General features: G+C 42.2%; 1 protein-coding gene across 7 annotated transcripts in view; it reads right to left on the reverse strand.

The window, feature by feature from the left end:
• Positions 1–20,594, reverse strand: part of SRGAP2 (SLIT-ROBO Rho GTPase activating protein 2) — a 200,704-nt gene that overhangs the window by 19,140 nt on the left and 160,970 nt on the right. For 5 of the 7 annotated variants that reach the window (XM_081916304.1, XM_081916302.1, XM_081916303.1 and 2 more), the window contains 6 exons: positions 18,279–18,306; positions 15,274–15,334; positions 9,107–9,184; positions 6,744–6,878; positions 4,569–4,674; positions 913–1,137 (listed from right to left, as the gene is read on the reverse strand). In XM_081916304.1, the coding sequence (XP_081772430.1) occupies positions 913–1,137; positions 4,569–4,674; positions 6,744–6,878; positions 9,107–9,184; positions 15,274–15,334; positions 18,279–18,306 (633 nt within the window). The remainder of the gene's footprint in view (positions 1–912; positions 1,138–4,568; positions 4,675–6,743; positions 6,879–9,106; positions 9,185–15,273; positions 15,335–18,278; positions 18,307–20,594) is intronic. The other 2 variants (XM_081916306.1, XM_081916305.1) reach the window with 1 other exon arrangement.

Consider the following 20,594-nt stretch of genomic DNA (forward strand, 5'->3'; position numbering starts at 1 on the left):
TGTGGTCATTTTGCGACCAAGATTAAATAGCAAAAGGGGCTTAACTAAACAAAATAAAACTAAGATCAGTAGCAAACGAAAGCAAAGAAAGGCTCCACTTTTTGGAAGTATGAATACAGTATGAGAATGTGCTGTGTGGCCTTGCAGTCTGGGGTTCAGTGTCTGCACTGTGCATAGTAGCTGAGAGGAAAGGGGTTGTTCTGATGAAGATGCAACCAAGCGGGTTATTTTCACATTCTTCTTTTCAGGTAAAATAGTGGGGCAAGCTGCTCCACCACTACAACTCCCCCCTCCCCCCCCCCCCGCCACCAATCTAATGACAGGAGCTGCTCTGGCTGAATTGTTTGCAGATGTCGGCTTCAGACTAAATGCGCAGCCAGGCCCCCCTGTGCACTGGGCAGGAGAGAAAGGAAGGCTTCAAGTTTCCCCCACTTGTTGCTGCTGCCCTGAAATTAACCCATGCTGCAGCTTTCTAAGTTCAGCTGCTACTGACCTTGTCTCTGAAGTAAAGTCGCTCAAGACATGTGGAAAAATGAGAAGAATGTCAGCGATGAATTCAGGCTATGTGTCTGCTGTGCAGCTTTCGCCAGCAGATTACGGTAATGACCATAACACCCTTATGGACAGTTTCATGGGCATTATCCTTTGGTATAATGAAGTGCAGTCATGCAATGTGCTTTCTGAATCTTCGGGGCCTGCAGGTTTAGGGTGGGGAAAATCTGTTGCACTCAGGACTGTGAACCTCACCAATCTTGCCTCTGCTCAGTATGTGACTCACAATCGGGATAAGTTCTGGGGCCAGCATTTGAAACGGGGAAATGATAGCATTGTCGAAATATGCAATTTACTAGTCAGACTACAATCTAGCGCTATATACCCCCTTCACTTGTTACCCATTATCTCCTACCGTACCAGTAATCCTCAGTGCTTCCACCCCTGGTGTATATAGGGCCCTCCAGCTCTCTTGGTCCTGGGAAGACATTCTCGTGTTGTATGATTATAGTTTTGATGAGCTCATTGACATGGGCTTGGCAGGAGACCTGATCGTGGCCTTCAGGCACTGACATCAGCGTGGGCCCAAAGCAGATGGCTAAATTGTAGGGGTCCATCATGTTGTCTTCACTGAACTGAGATAAACTGCAGAAGACAGGAAGGAATGAGAGGAAGAGGGTGAATTAGGAGCAATGATACCTACAGTACAGAGCGAATTGTTAAAATGGAGGGAGGTTAGCTCTGCTTGCTCGGAATTTAAAACTTGATCTCATGTGGCAGGAATGTATTGAGGCTACTTAGGAAAAAAGGACCACCACCCTCAACAGTAATGGTATTTACCAAAAGAACGGCGAGTTTTTCTGGCTGTACCGCTCTGGATCAAATTCAATTTTGTTTGCATAGATGGTGCTTCTCTGATCATTTGCACTGAATGCATATTCAGAGCACTTCCCTGCTGACTAGCGCATTGATTTCTTTATTAAGCAGCCAGACTCTTTTCCATTTTCTGAACATCCCTTCAATTAACACGTAGGGCATTCGTTAAAAGCGTGTGTGCATGTGTTGGGAAGAGTCATCATCATCTAGCTCCCTTTTAAGGAGGCTTATTCTCCGTGCCGATTGAATGCTGTTGCCAGGGATTTATTTCTTGGCATGTCGTTCAGTGCACCCTGCCTGGATAGCAGCTGCAGAAGCAACACCTCCTATCCAGCCAAGAAACAGATGAAAGTGTGACTGAGCCACGGTGCCGCATGGTTCACAGCACAAGGCTGCAAAGAACCTGGCAACCAGCACACCCCTCTGGCTTTTTCCATTTGCACCCTTCCTCACAGCCAACATTTATCTCTCTTTCAGCTGCCCAAGAACTGCTGAGAATGCTAAAATGCCATGCCAACATTCAAAATGGAATGTCAGTCATGGGTATTTTGAGCATCTGTCAGTGTAACGCAGTGAAAATGTTTGAAGTTAAACAAGGCTCAGAGGGACAACTTTGCTTTGAAAGGTTGGGGGATCTCACAAACCCCACCTTACTGTGGCTGCCTGGGGTATTATGTTTGCCACTGCCAAGAGCATGCGATTCAAGTGCTGCTGTTTAACCCCTGTAACCCTCCAAAAGGCAAAAGAAAAGGCCTCTCTGCCCCACACTTACGTCATTTAAACAATTTATATGCCGCTTAGCTACAAGAGTCGTTTGCAAAGAATGCAACACAGAAAATAAAAACCAGTTAAAATTAAACTTCAATTTAAATGGCTGCAGGAACAACAAAATAGACAGGGCCTCTCCAACCTCATCTGCAAGGGAGTTCCATGAAACTGTCCCTACAATACTAAACAATATAGCTTCTGGTGGATATGAGCTGGGCATCTGAGCCATGACTCCACAATGATCAGGCAGGGACAAAAGAGATTAGGCAATTCTTGAGGTACCCTGGGCTCCAATTGTTAAAGGCCTTGTAAATTAATAAAAGAACTTTGGCCTGGTAGTGTATGAGCAACCAATGCAGACTCCTGAGCACTGAAATTATGTGCTTGTCATAGTTTGTTCCCATTGACAATTTAGCTGCAGCATTTTTCACCAGCTAGAGTCTCTGGACTAGGGCCAAGAGTAACCTCACGTAGAGCACATAACAATAATCAAGTCTTCCCAATGCACTGATCACTGTAGCCAGACTATCCTTGTTCAATGAAAGCTGTATGCAGTTCTCTTTCCACCAAGGCCCATCAAAACTCTTTTACAAGCATTCATCTGAACATGTGAGGCTTAAAAAAATGTGTAGAATGGTGCAGGACACATATGCAAACTAAGATCCCCAAGAACTCGGGCTTCTTCAAGACCTTGGTGTGTTTGGCTGAACATGCATAGGAACCTTATCACGATAAGGAACCCTGCCTTATTACTGCTCTTCACTGGGCAGAGGCTTCTAAGCATGATCAGCCAAACCCCACATGGACATCTGTGCTGAATGCACAAAGGTCGGAAAGGAATCCACATGCAGGGCTGGGGGGCAACGGATGAGGCTTGCAGGCATGACTACATCCTCTACACAATTTTAACTGTCACATGTTCAAGCAAATGCCCAAAGGAGGCTGGAGTCTCAGTTTCCTTTGCAAGCATTTAATTAAGTTTCTGGAAATAAGGTTTTAAGTGGGGGAAAGAGTTATAGAATAAAGCTTGATTTTTAACCAGATATGTTATCACATATGTGACCAGCATGACTAAGCTGCTTCTGGCGAAACCAAAGCAGCTTACAGAAACACCGTTTACCTTCCCGCTGGGGCGGTACCTATTTATCTACTTGCATTTTTTGATGTGCTTTTGAACTGCTAGGTTGGCAGGAGCTGGGACCGAACAACGGGAGCTCACCCTGTCGTGGGGATTTAAACCACCGACCTTCCAATCAGCAAGCCCAAGGCTCAGTGGTTTACACCACAGCGCCACCCGCATCATATTTAGGGCAAGCTAAATATGAACTCTGCTATATGAACAAAATATGAACTCTGCTAGCTAGCAACTTCCAGTGGCTGGCACCTGCTTTTTTAGCCCCTCATGTTCATACACGGGATTCTCAAAACCAAACTCCTTCCCTCCAATGTTGGGACTGTCCCCTGTTTAGAACCCCTCCAAAGCTATATATCTGCCAAATTAAAATGCAAAGTGAGAAGAGTGAGTGTCCTCCGTGGCAATGCAGTTTTCTAAACGGTCAGGTTTGTGTGATTAAATCTTAAAAGCAAATTGCATCAATTTGGGCATTTCAGGGCACCAAGTTAATGGTTAAGCACAAAACTGGGTTATTTGATGCCTGGACAATTCTTCTTGAAACAAACACAGTTTTCCAGTCCAGTTCTTTGAATAATGAGACACTATTAAGGGCGGAAGCAGCCATTCACTTCAGTGACTTAGAAGCGGCATCTGAGGGAAGGGAATCCCAAGGCATGGAAGAATTTCCTAACACTGCTGTGGAAAGTTCTGTTCCTGAGCTGCAGGAAGTGGGGTCTTTCCTATCTAACAGTATCTGGAGGGGTGGCAGGACAATGACACACTTTGTGGGGATATGGTTTTGAATTTTCCAGGCCGCAATCAAGACCTCATTGTTTTCCAGAGCAATACTACAGGAAGTCTCAAGACAGGCCTTATTTCATCCGAACAAAAATTCTCCAGTACCCTGAAACGATGGCTGTCCCTAAAAGGTAGCTCTTTTAGCAAGATTTCCACTTAGAAACAGGGAACAGCAATACTGGTCATGGAGATTTTTGCCAACAGAATGCTACCTGAACAAGAAAAAAAGCCCACAGGTTGGCAGTAAAAATACAAGTGATATTCAGAGATGAGCTCAAGCACAGGCTCCAACTAAAAAGAAACAAATGCTTTACACTTAAGTGATCAGGAACTCAGTTCTGTGCATAATCTGAATGACTGGGAGAGCCTCTTTCTTGCAGGTCTCATGGAAACCTTCACACAAAGGGTGGAGAGTCATCTCTTGAGGCTTCTGGACTCCAAGCAAGGCCCATCAACTCTATGATTCTTACTTGGCAAACCAACACTACAGACCTATCTGTTGTGCTTGAGGAATACTTACTGATTGAGGAATGCAAAGAGGTATCTCATTACAATCAAAGTGGTTTTAGGCAAAGTCAGGAGGACTTTCCGGATGTGTAGAGCTCTCTCCTGCAGATTGTCCATTGCTGGGAGGAAGGAGAAAAAAGAGCAGCAGCTGCTGTTTAATCACACAATAAGTGGCATTGCAATATCTATGGAAACTTTACATTGCTACTTTTGAGTACTGTTTCATATTTATATGGGTGCAGGAAAAATCCAATGCATGAAGACTGTGCCAAAGTCTATTTTATCACATGGGAAGTGAGAACTTACTGCCACCTGCAGCCCCTCAAGATGACACATGAAGTAAAACAGAAATGTGACTTCAGTGTCATTTGTGAAACGACCCTTAATTGGGGGTGGGATGGGGGGGAAAGGCAACAAAAGCAACTTGGAAGGAAAGGGTCTGAGCAGTTCTTGAAAACATTCATGAAGCCCTGCACAGAAGATGACAGAGGCATGATTTCCTATCTGTTATGAAAAAGGTCCTTCAAAGCAGATGAGAAATTTATCTTCAAGGTCCATGCAGTGCGGGTGAATTGAGTGTTGTATGTTGCACAAGCCACAACACAATAGCCCATTAAAGTTAGCTCTGTAAGGTGGGTGTCTTAAGCGAAACCTTTGGCACAGTATTCCACAGATAGATTAACATAACTGGAGGGTGAGGTAAAGAGCTCTGTCTGCAGCAGTCTAATGGGAAAAAAGTGGGCAGCATATATCCTTGGCTCTGGAAGTCCAGAATTATTTGGCAACAGACTGCTCTTTTCATCTAACAGGAGTAAAACTGTGTAGACTAATTTGCAGGGAGAATGAAACCACAGATCCTTTTAAAAGGAGCTCTCCTACATGCTACTTCAAAGGCTGCTTCCATCACTGACATTCTTACACTCGGACAATGGATTCATTGTTTGTTCTCTGAATGAGTCAGGGGGAGTTCATTGCAAACTTGAAGTCATAAGAACATTAAAAAGCACCCTTGAAATGATAAAGTTGTACGTTAACAGCTTAACTAGTTGAAAGTCATTTTCTATGTTCTGTACAGAAACACCATAAGGAATTGACTCTTATGGTTATGGAAGGTACCCGGCCAAAAAAAGACACAGCTGCTGGGTTTCTAAATATACATACAGCCCAAGACACATTGCAACTACTGTGTCTTCAAACAGTATAGACAGCAAGTTCTCTCCCCCCCCCCGCCTTTTCTTTCTTTTTTTAAGGGTGAGTCAACTAGGAGACTTCCTGTACTGCTTGTCGGTCAGTTTCTCTTTAACATAGTATTTCCCTGATGTTTCATTAGTAGTTCTAATCTGTTAATTGCTATGGAATTCTGGGCTGAAAGGCAATATAGAAAACATTTTAAATGAATTAATACAATAGACATATTGATGACTTAACTGTCAACAGGCCTTGGCTAATGAGAAGCAAACAGAAAGAGGTCCTTTTTCCAACTCTTGTTCTGCGTTTAATGTTGCCACCTCAGCAACAAACTGGGGCATCAAATTATAGTAGGTTCTAATACAACCTTGTACAATTCCGGTTTCTTGCTCATTTTCCTTGAGATACTATCAAAGTATCAGGGAATGTTCTAAGAAGCCAGCAGCATGGTTTTAGAGAGATAGCTGAAGTCTTACAAGTGCTGGGGGGGGTGTGTGTAAAGAGGGGAGGTTGTGTAGACACAGAGGATGGATAATGAGCAAGTTCCCACAGATATATAAAAAAGGCTGACCTATGTAAGATGTTATCATTAACTGACTTTTATGGGGGCGGAGGGCACAGAGAGAAAAATGTCAGAAGGTGCAAGAATCTTTATTATATGTATTATAGAAAATGTGCTTTGTGCCAGTTATATTAAGAATTCTGGCTGAAGAAAAGCACGTTCAATTTTTGTTGGGGTTAGATTTTGCATCGGTGAATGGCATTAACATTTTGATTATTGTTTTCATGCATTAAAATTGTCATTTTAACATATCTCCTGAAGAAAAACATTTCCGCTTCAATGCACATTAGAATATGTGTTACTTTCTACGTTAAATATTTTTACACCTTTGTGGTTTGCTACTCATTCTGTCACTCGACAGGGGCAGCTATCTCCTTGTGTTGTGTTTCTTTGCATGCCTTATCTTCAACTGACTCATTTCATCCTTGTGCTACTTACTGACACAGGCAATCAGGTCATGAAAGATTTCCTTGGGGAAGAGGGGATGCTCTAGCCCACGAAAGTAGAGCTTTAGTACACCTGCTATTGAGTCCATATCATGGTCATTTTGATCTCCAGCCAGTGGATCCTCCCCTGGTTACCACAAAACAAGAATGACAAGAGAACAGACAGAAAAGGTGCATATTAACAAAATAAAATAAATAGTAATCTATCAGAAGCTTGAACCTCACAGAAGGAGAAATAACAGGCAGGAGCCCAAGCGGCTCATAATATGTAACCTATAATGATTTCAAACACCCCTCCCCTCCCCCCCCAAATGAGGAGATTTCACCCCTCCCATACCCAAGAATCTCCTGAGAATCTCCTGAGGTCTCTGCTGACTCTACAGAGAGGAGGAGCAATGTACTGCTCTCTACTTAATTAGTCAAGTGAGTGAATCTGTGTGTGTGAGAGAGTCAGTCAGTGTGTCGGAGAGAGAGTGCAAGAGATCGTGTTTATAGATAAGATTGCTGCTAAGAGCAGCTGCAGGCACTCAGAATATAGCATTGATTTATGCTCAGAATATTTAGCTCTGTATATAGTTTTGTATCATAGTTGTAGTTATAGAATAAAGGAGAATATTTTACAGAGCTGCTCTCCGAGTGGTTTATACTCTGCAAGACTCTGCAAAACGCTGCTGCGCAACGACTGTATTATTGAGACAGTGAATCCGGTGCTCTCAGCTCCAAGCTGTGAGTCCACAGCACTGTGACCTGTTCCTGTGGGAAAGGAGGTCTCTGGCAGTGCTACCCAGCTCGCCTAGCCCAGTCGGGGCTGTAGTGCATGAGTCCAGTTGGTACACTGGCTCAAGGGCGATGCTGACACCAAATAGGTATCCAACAAAAGATTCTATGTAAGTACATTGGGTAAGCAACACCTCTCAGCAGCCCCAACTCCTATCCAAAGACAGTCAACAAAAGGTTAACATATGTACATGGGGCAACAGGAGACAGCATGGTGCAGATAACACCAAGGTTGCAGGTTTGATCCCCGTATGCAATAGCTGCATATTCCTGCATTGCAGGGGGTTGGACTAGATGATCCTCAGGGTCCCTTCCAACTCTACAGTTCTATGATTCTAAGTTGCAACATGTAGGCCCTTCTGTCTTTCAGCAGAGCTGAGTTGCTGTGCTTCCAGTAAAGTCTTACATGCCACTGATGGAAAGCTTGATCACCAGCCTGCTCAGCTTCAAAGGCAGGTGGTGCTAGACTAGCAAAGCTAATGAAGTGCAGGAGCACACGGGTCTCTGGTGTGACTCTTAATCTACTGGAGTTTATAGGTTTGGTTTTGGCCAAAGACAAAGGAAAGATTTGCACCGAAGCAGAAAGTCCCAAAGGAGAACTTGCTGTTGGACATAATCAGATTTGATGATGGGGCAAGCCTTCTCTCTTGCTCTCGCAGAGATATCCATTACGAGAGAAATAGTCAAGGAACAGCTATTATCTTAACACCACAGAGTATAATAAATAGGCAACTATGAATTAGAGCATTATCCCCAATATTAACTGTCACCAAGGGCTCTTGATGAAGTAATAAACTCACATACATTAAGGTTAACTTCATTAGTTTAGTACCTCACTGGATTTGAGGCCATGAGCGATGAAATGGGAAAAAAATCAATGTTATGCATGCAAAGATACTAAAACAGTTATCTATTTTCTCTAAGCAGCCTTCCATAAATGCTGCATAAAGTGTGACCTTTTGCATCTGACATCCGCCCACCACAAAACAGAATTCCACGAACCCTTATAGATCATCTCTTATTCTCAGGCAAAGGACAAATCCACAGCAATCTCCATAACCTCACGACTGATAAAGTTACACACATACGCACTGTTAGCTAGAGGCCCTTTGACATGGGTTGGACATGCTGCTCTGCTTTTAATAGGCAGATAATTTGAAGGTAAAATATTGTGTGATATTAAGACCAGCCTTCCAAGCTGACTGGAGAATACAGGTGCCATGTTTTGGAAAGAAGAGAATGGTGACTTGAAAGCACCACTCTGTTTTAGTGATAATGGGCTTAAGGTATAGTATATATGATTCTAAGGTAATTAAGGACAACTAAAGACTCTGTTTTCTGCTTCCCCTTGCAGCCACCTGTACCCTCCCAAACTCTTCAGCGTGTTGGGGGTCTACTTAAACAATTTGAGATGCAGTGTGTGGGAACCGCTAGGGGAAGTGGGAATTGCCTAAGATTGGGCAGACCTTTGAAGTCTTCATTTATGACTTTAGTCTCAACTTGCTTAAACTAATAACCCAGAAGCATGAAGAAACATTGCAGAGAATTGTGCAATACAAAAAACCCAACTACTCTTACCTCTCTCAAATGCATTTTTTATATCATTCACCTCAACCTGAGATCCTGACACCCTGAATATCCCTTCATGCTGCAGCCCTGGAAAGAAAATAAGAGAAATCCATGAAAACAGAAATACCTAAGGAAGAAGAACATTCTTACAACATTCTTACAATCCTTCCTTCAGTCACTGAAATTCAGTTATCTGTCAAATTCAACAACATGATGATATAAGAACACACTAATCCAAATCGAGATGACATATCATTACCCGACCGTTAATCCAACGTGTTTGACAGCTAAAATTAATTAAAAGTGGCACACCAGCACTGGTGTAATTAAATCCACAGCAATAAGTTGGCACAATTCATACGTTGTTAAAAAGTATTCGTTTAATTTTTTTTAAATTCACTTTAGCATTCAGGAAGCCAATAAGATTGATTTTAATGGCTTCTAAAAGACACACAGCACTGAGGAAGCATCCATGGTTCCTAGAACAGCGGGGCTCTTAGGGTTGCAATTCTGGAATGAGAAAGATTCTAGAGAGAGAAAGGAAGGGGGCGAGGAATGACATCAAGGCTTGCTAAACTTATCTTGGCCTGAAAGAGAAACAGATGGCGCACATTTGCACACAGATTGTGCTCTATTAGAGGCAATTCCAAGGAACTACTTTCATAGCATCCAGGACGACAAATAACATGTTTGACTCTTATAGATGGTGGTGCCTTCATGGGACATTTCCCGCTCCCAGAAGTTTGAAGTAATCACTGTACTTTAGAGTGTACTAAGGCATTTACTTTATCATTTTCAAGCATATGAGAGGTGATTCTGTGAAAGATTAGGCCTGGGGAGAAAGGGAGCAAGTGATCATGTGTGTGTCTTTCCTGAGTGTGTCCTGCTTGTGCACCATCACGTGGCTGCAATGGGATGGAGCTTTGTCAACAAATTCTAAATCAGCAAGCCCCAAAAGAACATCGGTCACCAGCCCTAGCCCTACTCTGCCCCCTTAGGGCCTTTCTCCAACTTGGCATTGACTTCTTCCTTCCTGTCAGGAATCCACCTCCTGCCTGCTTGTAGGAGTCAGATGATGCTGGAGGCAAAAGCCTACAGCTTTTCTCTGATGCTTCAAAAGGGTGAGATGGGAGGAGGATCACTTGCAATCTTGTCCAGTGCTGGCGACGCTCCTCCAATGATGACTGAGTGTCCCTGAGACCAACAGAAATCACAGAAGAGAGAACACTGGGTGGTTTGTTTGGGTTTTCTTCATTGCTGCCAACACCACCACAGCCAGGCTGTTATAAAAGACAATGGAACATTGGCGCAACAAAGGAAACTGGGCGGTTGACTTTCTTCTGCTTTGGTGCAGCTGTTGTTGCTGCCAAGAAAATCAGCAGAAGGCTGTTGGGCTTTACAGACCACTTGCCTACCCCTGCTCTAATTCTGCATTTCCGGGACAACCAGCATCTTAACGATTGTGTAATGTGTCTTCTAAATTAATAATAATTAAGCAATTGTTCAAGAAGCGTTATATACTAACACTACCATCATTGAAAGAGGATTTTTGGTAGCATCAATAAATTTTCACAATGCAAGATGAATTAGATGGCAGTTTTTCATTCAGGGGTTCACTCAGACTAGAAAATCAATTTAAGATAAGATTTTGTTGAATCAGCGGCTTGCTTTGGACACCACACTAAGCCAAACCATGGCTTAGCTGCAAATGTGCAGGTTCCGGGAGAGGAGATTGTGACTGCTGTGCTCCTCTCTGGCAATTCTGCTGCTGTGTTGTGCTAAGCCGTGGTTTGACTTAGCACATTGTCCGAACCTGGGGTCATGATTTAGCTCTTCCGGACAACCCATTAGCTGTAAATCATAGTACAAACCTTGGTGGGAATGTGGTGCTGCATCAGAATCCTGTGCCTTTCCATGCAGAGCCTTAAAAAACAAAAGGCTAAGCATAGAGAAACAACAGTGCCAAGTCAATTAAGATGACCGATTTTCTAGACAAAGGTCACACTTCAGGTCATTTAATTAAGATCAATTGTCAAGGCAGAAATTCTAGGGGAATCTATCAAATGGTTTATAGAAAATACATTGCTACATAGTATGAAAGAAAAGCAAATCATAGTGATGGTGGTCCTAAGGCGTTAGGGTAAGGAGCTCTCTACTAGGAAGGATAATCCCTCATCACATATCAAGTGCAGACGCTTGTTTGATTCTTCATAATATTTTAGTACCAAAAACAAGAAGGGGATGATAACAGCAGCAGAGGAAATTCATATTATCTCCAGTGTAGACGAATCTTGCTTTTATTTAAAGATTACTTAAACCAATGCTAAAAGGAAACAATAAAGGAGATCAGTAGTTTGCTTTCTTATATATAAATCCCATAACTGTATAGGAATAATTTTACTGCCCAGGAGTAATCACTAGAGAAATGTTTCTATTCTTACATATGTCCATCCCTAGGCCAGATAAGCCTCCAGGGAAAATCCCCTTGAGGAAGTAGAAAAGAGAGACTAGAGAAAACTAATAAGAAGAAGAGCTTAAGATAGCTAGATAGACTCACCTGGAACACAGCTGGCAGGATAACTAAAATGGTACTTAATTTTAATGTTGGATAGTATAATTACAAATATTGTTATCCAGGGAACAGGCTTATGTGAAAGGAGAATTCTCATCACTATAAATGGAGAATTATTACTGTTATAAATCCGATTAAACCTTTTCAATACTCAGATCCATACTGAATGAGGGAGAATCTTGGGTGGAAAATCTGGAGGTGACAGCTAATACCATACCTAATGTTACTTTTTCACAGGAGACAACCACCTACGTTCTACAAACAGCTTAGGAAGTTGAGGTTTGGGGCATGGTGGGCAAGGATGGGCCAGAAGCTGTTCAGAATTGCTGCTTTAAGACCTTCAACACTATACACCAGTGTAGCCAATGTGATGCCTTGATGCCTTCCAGATGTTGCTGGACTCCAACTGCCATCAGCCCCAGCCAGCATGGGCCAAATTGACAGACTTTTAGTCCCAACACCATCTGGTGGATGCCACTTTGGCCATTTATACACCCTCCTCCTCCTCTTCTTCCTCCTCCTCCTCCTCCTTCTTCTTCTTTGGTGATCACTCGTAGCCGAGTAAGATTGTCTTCCATAAACAAGGTTTTAACAATGAGTCCGTAATCTCGCCCAACTCTTGCATTAAAATCACCCAGGAGGCTAATTTTATCTTCCTTAGGCATCTCTGATAGGACGGTATCCAGCTGAGAGTAACGTTCTTTTTTAATATCTTCATGGGCATCCAGTGTTGGTGCATAAGCGCTTATAATAGTAGCCTGTTGGTTTTTGGTGAGCTTTATTCGAAGGGTTGAGAGTCGCTCATTAATGCCGATAGGGACTTCTGACAGGAGCTTCACAAGGTTGTTTTTGATAGCAAAGCCTACCCCATGTATTCAATGTTCTTGTTCAGATAGACCTTTCCAGAAGAATGTGTAGCCTCCTTTTGCTTCCTTCAGTTGTCCCTCACCTGCTCCTCGAGTCTCTTGAAGCGCTGCAATATCGATGTTAAAACATCACAGCTCTCTTGCAATGATGGCAGTTCTGCGTTCAAGACGATCGTTGTCTGTGTATTCTAACAATATTCCATGTTCCAAAATTCAATTGTCTTTTACAACTGCTAGGTGGTGACCACACTGGGCACGGTAATCCAGTCAGGGAAAAAGGGAGGCAGACTATGTTTAGGGCACCTTTTTTAGCCCCTTCCCCTTTTCGGGGTGAGCAGAGTGGATGCTAAAAAGGGCTGCTCAGTCATGGATACAGCTGCCGAGCTGCTCAACTGCCTTGTCCCTTGAGTCAGAATGACTGAATCTGTGGCCTGGGACTATTGGGAAAGAAGGAGTTGGCAACAGCAACCAGAACGGAACTTATACACCCACAACCAGGATGAAAACCAAGAACAGTTTTATACTATAAAGATCTAAGCCCATCGTACCTTGCTATCATATTGGCTGATGTTGCATAGAGGAAGAAGGGTTACGAAAGACCTGCCACTAGAGCAACTTGCAAAAAAAAAGCACCCAGAATAACTGAGCCAAGAAATCTGAAACTTATTTAAAATTCTGAAACAGATGTAAAATGTAATGTTTATTTTAAATTATAAGTTAGTTCCAGATGAACTGAAAGATTTGACTGTTAATGTGGACAGGAAGCAGGTCCCAAATTTGATAACATCAGGATGTTCAATTAGATATGGAATATATTTTTACCTTGCCATCCGCAGAAGTGGTACAACTTCTTAAAAATATGCTCAGACATCCTATTTAACCACCTATCCCAAATGAAGGCTTCTAGACTATACCCAGGGAAGCTCGTCTGGCACTGTCGTTGGGTACCTTTTGGAGCCAGACAAAAGCATTCCTGTTCTCCCAGGCCTTTGGGCAATTGAGCAATCTGTAGCCTTTTAAACTGTGTGTGTTAGGGCGGCAGTGGGGGGGTATTGTTTGTTACCAAGGTATGTATTTTTGTGTTTTTATATTGTAAACTGCCCTGTGGTTCTCAGATAAAGGGCAGTATAGAAATGTAGGTAGTAAGTTAAAATACCAGCAGCATAACTGAAAAGATGTGTCAAAACTTCTATTAATAAATTGTTTGCATATATATGGTGAGCAATTTTTGAAGACTGTAGTGTATTATGTTATTCTACCATATATGGTTTGGATCCAAAATCTTTGCTCTTTGAATAGAAGGGCCCTTTGATGAGCAGTGGGGGATTTCCATTCATGGAGCAAAGACTGGATCTGACTCTATGTTCCCCAAGGAACACTTCTTTCATAGATCATTTTCAGAAATGCAGCCTTTAATGACTTGGGAGAAAATCTGCTATTTGTTATCAGATAACAAAATGTCTCTTACACATAAAGTATGTTTGTGTTCGCTAGAAGAAGATAGGGGTGGGGGGGGGGGGAACCAGCAACATGCAAAGCTTTGATCTAGAGCCATTTATTTTAACATATCATATAGTCAAAGATAAATTAATTATGTCAGAGTATACCTTATTTCCTGTGGAACGGTGTTTATTTCATAAATCTTTTAAATTGTGATAATTATGATTTTTGAACAAATAATCTTGCTGAGACTAAGCATGTCTGGGTCAGTGATTGGATGAGTAACCACACAAATCTTGGGTCTCATGGTAGAAAAAAGGCATAATACAAATGGAAGAACATAAATAGATAAATGATATAAATACATAGAGTAGCATCCTCCTGATACATGTTTCCTGATCCAATGAAGGCTTCCATCTCCACAATGTGAGAGAGGCATTCCCCCTATGTGCACCCAAATTCTGTTCCAGAGGGTTGGGAAAACCTTTCTGGAACAGAGTTAGAGGTGACATGAAGGGCTGCAGGCAGGAGGAAGACTTGGCAGAACTATGACAAAACAACCCCAAATAGACAAAATAGCCTTCTGATAGAACAAGGGATACCATTCCACTCTGACTAAAAGTTCAGCAATACACAGGACGTGCCTGCTGAAATCTCAGAACTCATACGGTGAAGGAAAAGATCAATTTGAAAGGAATAAAGAAGCAACACCTTAATGCTAAGAGAGAGCAAACAGGAAGAAAAAGAATCACGTATCAGAAATCCAGAAGGACCAAACATATAATATGTGTTTGGCTCCTGGGTCACAGTTCAGAAAACAGAATGGCTCCATAAAATATTATTACCCATTTATTAAATACTTATATAAATTTATTAATACAAATGTATTAAGTTATTGATTAAATTTTTAAAATAAGAATGCAGTTAGCTCGAGTGGAAAAATCACCATATGCAAACTTTACAGATTTATTTAAAACATTTCTATACTTTAATTCAAAATGTTCAGGGCATTTTCTAAAAGGCAGTCCTACAATCACAAGCTGTGCTCTACTTATGCATTTTGATTCTGTCCTGCCTTTTATTTCACTTATATTTCCTGCTCTTTCCAAGAGGAAACTCAAGGCAATGTCCACAGGGTTGACTGGAGGTCTCTCATCTAGGAGCAAACAAGACTTAGACCAGCTTTAGCTTTAGCTGCCTCCTGTGTTTTCAGATCACAGTCCTGACTGTGCTTCAACGGGCTTCTTGAATACTGTGCAGAACAAACTACACTTTAGCTTGACTATATCTAAACTCACCATGTCTGCTAATGAATCGTATGCAGCTCTCCACCACCAGGGGAATCGCTTGGCTGGAATCCTGAACAACAAAAGGAGAAATATGCGATGAAAAGAATATTCAAATGATAGTGCAGCTTTAAAAAAATGATACAGTTCCGAAATGAACATTCTTCGGAAAAGGCTACAGGTGGAGGGATACTTCCCATCACAAAATTCCTACACGGCAGACACTGTGCAATATATGCTTTCTTTGTGTATCCACACACTGGGGGGGAGTCATTAAAAGCTATTGGATTTTCTGTATTTTAACTGCCAGAACACACTCAGTCTCTCGGCTCTCTCTCTCAAAGAAAGTCTAGGTTAAACCTGGAGTTGTAATTTATTCACCCTCATAGAGAATGCTTAAACAGGGATTACTGCCATTATTCAGTGTTGTGGTTATATTGAAGGTGATAATTCCCTGCTGTTTCAGCTATCTTTTCATTATAGTACCTTAGTCTGCAATCCCCAGCATGGCTAGGGAGGACTGTGTGTATGTGGAAGGGGGCAGGAGGGCAGCAATGGAAATCTCTGCACCAACCTTTGAATGGGCTCCAATCAGGCCCCATAGTGCTGCGGTGGCAGTGGGGCTGGTTGAGCATCTAGGGGATGCCAGGCTGGCTCAGATATCCCTCCTCCCCCAGAATGCTCCATTTTGAGGCTTTCCATCAGCAGGCAGAAGGGGGAGCTCACTATGGGGTGGAGGGATGCTGGGAGGAGCAGAGACAGGTAGGGTGTGACAAAGCGCTCCTGTGTCTAGCCCAAGCTGCTCTTCCACCCGCAAAGGGAGATTTGCAGCATTTGGTGTGACTTGACAGAAAACAAACACTGGTGAATCCAATGAGAGATCTTAGAAGTTCTGCTGAGTTTTTTTCAAGTGCGTAAACACAACCACACAGCCTCCAGAAATTAAGTGTTTCAGGTATTCAAAGATTGAGATTTGCAAGAGAAAAACACGTAGATGGTAGGAAACACCCCCCCCCTCAAATAAGGGCACTTAGAAAATAAAAGAGCCTCTAATTTGTATAGCTTGGAAGGGTGAGGCAAGTATACAAATCACGGCGAGCCTTTCCGCCATTTCCCAACCATGTGCGTTATGTAAACAAAAATAAATAAAATCAAAGGCCTTACAAATCCTTTCATTCTACTCCAAAAAAAGAAGAAAAAGGCTTCATGGTACAGGAAGATAAAAGCAAACATTTGCATGCAACAAGGAATTGGATTTACAACGAGAAAAAGCTCATTGGAATTTTTACATATCTTATTTGGAATATGTTATGCCAAAATATTTTCTCTTTAATTTCTTCAGTGGCAAAGGTATCATCAGTAATAGACACATGGAGCTGGTTATCCTGATATAGAATTGACTTCAAAATAGAAACAGACTACTTTATGGAGAAATTAACTTAATATTCCTGTATGCTTCAAGTTATTAACAATTTAAAAAACCAACTACTACATGAACAAGTGAAGCCTCAAATCAAAACTGGCCTAGAAAAAGATATCAGGTCCTCCCTGTCCCATGACAATATGACCTAGTTTCTTTATTATTGTGCCCAAATTACAATGCTGTAAATCATCCACCAGGGACAAAAAATATATATTGGATTTTCTCTTATTAGTGGAGCACACGTGCACATTTAACAAAATCCTATCTAGCAAAGCAGAAGAGGAAGGCAAGCTGAGCGGTCAAGAACCCTAGTAAAAAATTAGAGTAGACAGAAGCAATAAGCTGAGTAGCATAAATGTGAGTATATAGGAGAATTATGATACAATGCTTATACTGGCAAAAGCCATTAGAGGGCAATAGCTTCAAACTCAGAGGCCCCAGACAGTAGAGGATAAGGGGAGAGAACACACACACAAAGTGGGGAGGGCATGAAAGTTTTCATCTCTATGAAACAGTTCACACTGCTGTGTTACACCCAAGTGAGTCAAGGATAAATACTAAGCCTACAACAAAGTATACTAAAATATCATCAAGAGATGCTCTTGCCCAGGACCCTTTAGCCTGCCAAGGCCCCTCTCCCTCTCTGTGTCCCTGGAGTTCCAATGTCATGTGCAACAACTTAGGACCACAGAGCAGCCCTGTCTATTGAACTCACTGACTATGCACTCAGTTATCTGAATACATTGTCTCAAGATGACCTGACCACTCCAGAGCTTCCCCTGGACAATTCGAAAGCAATTGCTTTGTTTTGCTTACACTGTTTTTGAGCCAGAGTGTTGGCTTATGGCACCAGGGGTGTCCAAACTTTTTTCAAAGAGAGGCCAGATTTGATGAAGTGAACTTTGAACATGTTCAAAGTTGTTGAGCTTTTTTAGGATTTTGCCCCAGGAAATAAACTGCCACAGAGGCCAGATTAGGCCCCCAAAACGGACTTTTGGACATGCCTCCCTCCCTCCCAAGCAAATGGATCAGAGCAGAGTCTCTTACTAAGATCTATCTTCCCCTAGCATTCAGCTCAGCAAATCTACAACATATAGTATCATCTAGAGAAAACGGAGGGAGAAAAGCAAGAGATGTAGACAATTAAATATTCCCCATCAAGTATAGGCTTGAAGTTTGGAGGCCCTTCTGTGTCAGATTGAAGCAGCTTGCTGTTGTACACTGTGGACATAATCACTCCCCAAAAGGGTTCAGTGTTGCTGCTAGTAATGACTAGGTCTGAGGCGTCTCTGAATAGAGAAGTGTTCATTTGGAGCTTCATAAGCTTAGTGATTTATCAAACACAAAACTAATATTGGTTTAGGTTTTTTCTTTGAAACAACAATCCATTATGCAGATTCTTTTGGGTAAGGAGGAGATTATGCATTCCCTCCTTTGAGGACTGCACTTGGCGGTTGTCTTGATCTGGCCAAGGTAATTTGGGTTGGTCCCATCATTTCCCCCGCTATGAAATATTGGTGGCAAGAAATAACATCTGGCAATCATATAAATGGCATCAATTAATCTTTCTGTAATTGTATGAAGTCTTTATTACCTGCTTCCTTATGGTAGAACTGCGTCTGCTGTTGATCCCAAAGTCAAGACGAGCCATGATTGATCAAGGAGCAAGAAGAGGAAAAGAAAGCAAAGGCATATGTCAACATAATCACTTACAATCCAAATGCCACCTCGCTTGGTATATAAATGGTTCTTCCTGGGGGTGGAGAGGAGGCAGAAAAAAACCCACTCATTTACTCCTGACTTTCAGAAACATTAAGTGGTCTAAAATAAAAGCCCAAAATGGACGCAGCAAAGCTTATTGCTAACATAAGGCTATACTTAACCTTTTACTTCCAACTGCAGAGAAACCCATTATAAACCTCCATCATTCTTGTGTCAGTTAGTGATAATTTACAGTCAGCACTACACTAAGGTAGGTGAGTTCTGCTGAGTGATTTAGAACCACAATGGGGAGGAAAAAAACGCAAATTTGTTTCTCTTGTGGAGATTAATATAAACCTATTAATGTTTCTTTATTAAAACAAGTGCCCAAGAAAAGGAAAGTGACAGACAGATTAAACCACACTGAAATGACAAGCTATGTTACAAATGGCCTCGTGATTACTGTTTGTGTTCTCGGATGTTGGTGTAAGATCCAAAGAGGAAGGAATGTCCTTTTATGGGGGTTTTTCCGCCAAGCCTTCTCCACTAGGGAGGGAAGGAAATGAGAACCTTTTGTATCATTTCTCTGTAGACAGTTCTTGTCCTGACTGCATTTCATTTGAGGGCAGAAGCACTTCAATTCTTTGTTAAGTGCAAGGAACTATACCACCAGACGGAGCTGATAGTTAAGCAGCATACATATACCATTGCTATAAATAGTATGGGAGTAGCCTTACAAAAGAGTAAACAATTTGTGTGATGTGCAGCCACCCATTCTGACCACATCCAATGTGAGCTGAGGATGTTGCCTGGATAGAAAGCAATAACAGACTTTCCAGGCTCTGAATTTCTGAGGAGAAGCAGGAAGGGTACCTAGATGGTATATGCTTGGTACCAACAGAAGGACTAAGAATCCTTCTCTGGAGTCCTGAAGGTCAATGGAAGTTCAGCTAGTCCTTTGTAATTCCCTTATTTAAGGATTTTTTCAAGTTCCATCTATGGAACTCAGGTACTTACTCAGCCATGTGAGTGGCTCATACTGAGAATGTGTGAAGCTACATTTGGTGTGACTGTCTCACAGCGTTTTCTCTAAGTTCTGTTGTGCCTGCTTTCATTGTAGAGAGGAATGCAGTAAGCTACCTTATATCTGTTGGAAGCCACCCAGAGTGTCTAGGGCAACCCAGTCAGATGGGAAGAGTTCAGAGGAGGAGGAGGAGGAGGAGGAGGAGGAGGAGGAGGAGGGGAATCCAATCGAGCTCACTATTGTCTACAACACTGAGCAAAAGTGGCTGTCCAGAGTTTCAGGCCAGAGATTGAACCTGAAATCTTATAGCTCTAGCTATGCCCTTCTATTTGCTTCTCATATACAGTCATACCTTGGCTTTCAAACAGCTTACCGGTAGTTCTTGTACGTTTTGGCTCCCAAATGCCTCAAACATGGAAGTGACTGTTCCGGTTTATGAACTATTTTTGGAAGCCGAATGTCCGAAGGGGCTTCCGCGGCTTCCGATTAGCTGCAGGAGCTTCCAGCAGCCAATCAGAAGCCACGCTTTGGTTTCTGAACGTTTTGGAAGTTGAATGGACTTCCAGAACAGATTCTGTTTGAATTCCAAGGTACGACTGTAGTAGTTTTAGGGATGTTAAAAAACAACAACAACAAAAACCCTGCCAAAGGGCAGCAGTCCATTGCATAGGAGTGGGATTTCATATTATCACAACACACAAGTTGATAGAAGCTTCTACTCCAGTGGAAAGTGTTAATATCCCCTTAAGATATGGACAGATCCATGCATTAACAAAATCTGTTGTGGCTCAAGAGAATATGAGGTGGTAAATGCAGAGCACAAGGGCAATGCTCTAGTGCACGGGTGGCCATCAGAGTGATATTCAGATGTTCTGAACTACAACGTCCACCATTCTTAACCACTGGATGTTCTCGCTCAGAAATGGAATCCACAACATCTGGAGGGCTACCTTGCCCAACCTTTATTGATCTTATGTCAAAAAATTGTCCTCAGGTATCTCTCATTCAGCTCATCCACCTGTTATGTGGGAGCACTTCTCTTTAGCCTTGAAAAGATGTTTCAAATCAGCTCTAATAGCCTTGATCCATTTGTCTTCTCTCCAGCTTTGCTTCTGATTCAGCCATTTCTGTTCTGCCAAATGAATTGCAGAAGATACAAACTACTGAAAAGTCCCTGGATCATGA

This window comes from Podarcis melisellensis (assembly GCF_964234715.1).
Source record: "Podarcis melisellensis genome assembly, chromosome: 6".
Classification (NCBI taxonomy): Eukaryota; Metazoa; Chordata; class Lepidosauria; order Squamata; family Lacertidae; genus Podarcis; species Podarcis melisellensis.